Genomic DNA, 2,781 nt, shown 5'->3' on the forward strand with positions numbered 1-2,781 from the left:
GGTCCTTGCCCCATGACACCAGCCCGGCCCCCTCCCTCGTGTAGGCTGCTTTATCCCCGCCAGTGATGCGACCTATCACTGCAGTGTCGTCTGCGAACTTTAGGATGATGTTGTCCTTGTGGGAGGCAACAGGGTGAACAGGGTGTAGAGGATTGGACTGAGGACACATCCCTGTGGGGTGCTGATGTTCGTGATAATGCTGGCTGAAGTCTTGTTGCCAATCCCGACAGTCTGGGGCCTGCCAGTCAGAAAGTCCAGGAGCCAGTCACAGAGGGTGGGGTGCAGACCCAGTGTGGACAGTTTGTGGGGAACACTGTGTTGAAGGTGGAGCTGTAGTCATGAAGAGTATCCTGATGTAGGAGTCTCCATTTTCCAGGTGAGAAAGGGAATAGTGGAGGGCAGCCGCGATGGCATCTGAGGTGGCCCCATTGGGCCATACTGCAGGGGGTCCAGGGTGTCCGGTATACTGCTCTGAATGCGGGCCAGCACCACTCTCTCAAAACACTTCATATTGATTGTGGTGAGGACGATGGTTGTGGTCTTAAAGCAGGTGGGAATAATGCTCTGGCTGAGGGAGAGGTTGAAGATGGTGGTGAGAACATCAGCCAGGTCGCTGGCACATACTGTGAGAGCCCTCCTAGGGATGTGGTCCGGTCCTGCTGCTTTGCGGGGATCGATCTTTCTCAGGATTGTGCGTACCTGGCCTGGTGAGACAGTTAGTGGGGGGATGTGGGGGGTTGGGTGGTCCAGATGTGTGCATGCGTCCTCTCTGTGCTGTAGCTGGAGGTCTCAAACAAGGTGTAGAAGGTGTTGAGGCCATATCATGTCCTCAATGAAGCTAATTTGTCTTGGACATGTTTTAGTTCCCAACATGTGACCTATCATTCACTATTGATGCAAATATTTTAGTCCAGGTAAAATGCCGGTGGTGAATATTTGAGTCGAGCACCATTAAAACACTGCAGAAATCAATCACCACAACATGATATAACGTGACGAGTGCCAGTCAAATCTTGTGACAATGCACATGTTTAAAAACAGGTGGTTGGTAATATGCCTACAGCTGTCAGATGGTTCAGCTTGGACAAAGTCCTGGTAGCCATAAATGCCTTTCAGTAAATCCGATGTGACTGACCATTTGGCCTTTACGATAACTTGACAAGTATTTAATGAGGGGAACTTTGTCCATTTTTTTTCAGGTTCGTATCATTGTAGCTGTGCTGTACGCTGCTCTGACTCCTTTCCTGAACCCAGTGATCTACAGTCTGAGGAACAAGGAGCTGCAAGAGTCCATCAGAAGGACTCTGGTCAGGTTCAGGTCTGCTACTGTTTCAGTCACGAAGGACATCAGCACAGTGTCCTGACTGGAAAGGAAAGGCATCTTTGTATCCATTTGAAAACATGACTATGACGCACATAAACATACTTGATGACATAATTTTTTAAAAACTAGTCTTTATGAACTGTATATTGCATCAGTCATTTGTTTGTTCAGTGTTGTAGCACACCCGCCTACAGTCTCAAAATCTCTGCAAGGTCCTTTCCACTTAACCATCATTACCTTCTAAGATTGGTCCCAGTGAAAGCATCAAACTCTTAAGAAAAGTCTTTTACTAAACAGCTCAGCATATTAGAGGACTTTTTTTGGAGGGTGTACTGTTGTAATGTGATGTGGCTTTGAGTCCAACACCCAAAGAGAAAACTCAGAGGCTCTAAACAAATACATCAAGTTGTCTAATCGAGTGGCTGCAGAACCTGGTATCGAAGTAAGCCTTCAGCTGAGACATTAAACTGGCTATGGCAGCTATGCAGATTTTTATTTTTAATGAACTCTTGTTTCAGGAAATAGTAAAAAAAACTTTGAAGAGCTGCCATTAAATTTATATACAAATATTCACCTTTCCTTGAGTATGTATTCTAATTATATTGGTGATCCTCGGATTTTTCCTCCACTATGACATTTTCATATGTGATTATAAATGTCTCCTGTTAAGTATCAACACATTAGCGTTGAATGTGAGCATGCTGCAATGGTAGCATTAGCATTTCACTCAAAGCACAGATGCTTATTTAAAGCCACAGAAGAAACTAAAAGTCAGTCCTTTGGTATTCTTGTGCTATTCTGAGTCCAGTTTACATATGGAAAAGATCTGATGTAACTTTGTGTAGTTAACATTTATCAGCCTCATTATAAGTAGAATAAAAACCAGTTGTTGAAAGTCCATAGTGCGAAGTTATGACGTTCATGGTCAGTGTCCTTAATGTTCCCTCTGGACTCTGTGGTCAAGGAAGATAAGCACACACATTCATGTTTGTCAGTACTAGGTGTTCATGTGCACAACCAGTAATTGAAGGAAAATAAGAGTTTCTGTAATAATTCTTTAATGAGGAGGTCAGACACCTGAAGCAGACAGTTGTTACCCTGGTAAAGACAATTACGTGTCTGTGTTTACTTTGCAGATGCTTGTTTATAGCCACAAAAGAAACTAAAAGTCGGTCCCTCTGGTGTTCCTTTGCTATCCTGTGTCCAATTTACATTTTTGATGCAAAGGATCTGATGTAACTTGGTGTAATTAACGTTTCTCAGCCTCATTATAACCTCCATTATAATCAGAAGAAAGGTCAGTTGTTGCTGAAAAGCCAGAGTGTGGAGCTAAGATGAAGTCCTGCCTTTATCGGACTGAACCTGACTGAGCAGAGCCGAGTCTGATTCACGTCTTCAGGTAAGATGATGATGTTCACATGTTGTATAGATCATGGTCTGGTGTTTGCAAGTTGTTT

The 2,781-nt window shown here is 43.9% G+C and overlaps 1 protein-coding gene across 1 annotated transcript in view; it reads left to right on the top strand.

Annotated features, from left to right (window-relative positions):
• Window positions 1-1,417, top strand: part of LOC109952331 (olfactory receptor 6N1-like) — a 5,451-nt gene extending 4,034 nt beyond the window's left edge. Inside the window, exon 5 of the mRNA XM_020587357.1 lies at window positions 1,200-1,417. Coding sequence (XP_020443013.1) covers window positions 1,200-1,364 — 165 coding nt within the window. The 3' untranslated portion in view covers window positions 1,365-1,417. The remainder of the gene's footprint in view (window positions 1-1,199) is intronic.
• Window positions 1,418-2,781: the final 1,364 nt, after the last annotated feature.

Source organism: Monopterus albus, unplaced genomic scaffold, assembly GCF_001952655.1.
Source record: "Monopterus albus unplaced genomic scaffold, M_albus_1.0 scaffold454.1, whole genome shotgun sequence".
NCBI classification, from domain to species: domain Eukaryota; kingdom Metazoa; phylum Chordata; class Actinopteri; order Synbranchiformes; family Synbranchidae; genus Monopterus; species Monopterus albus.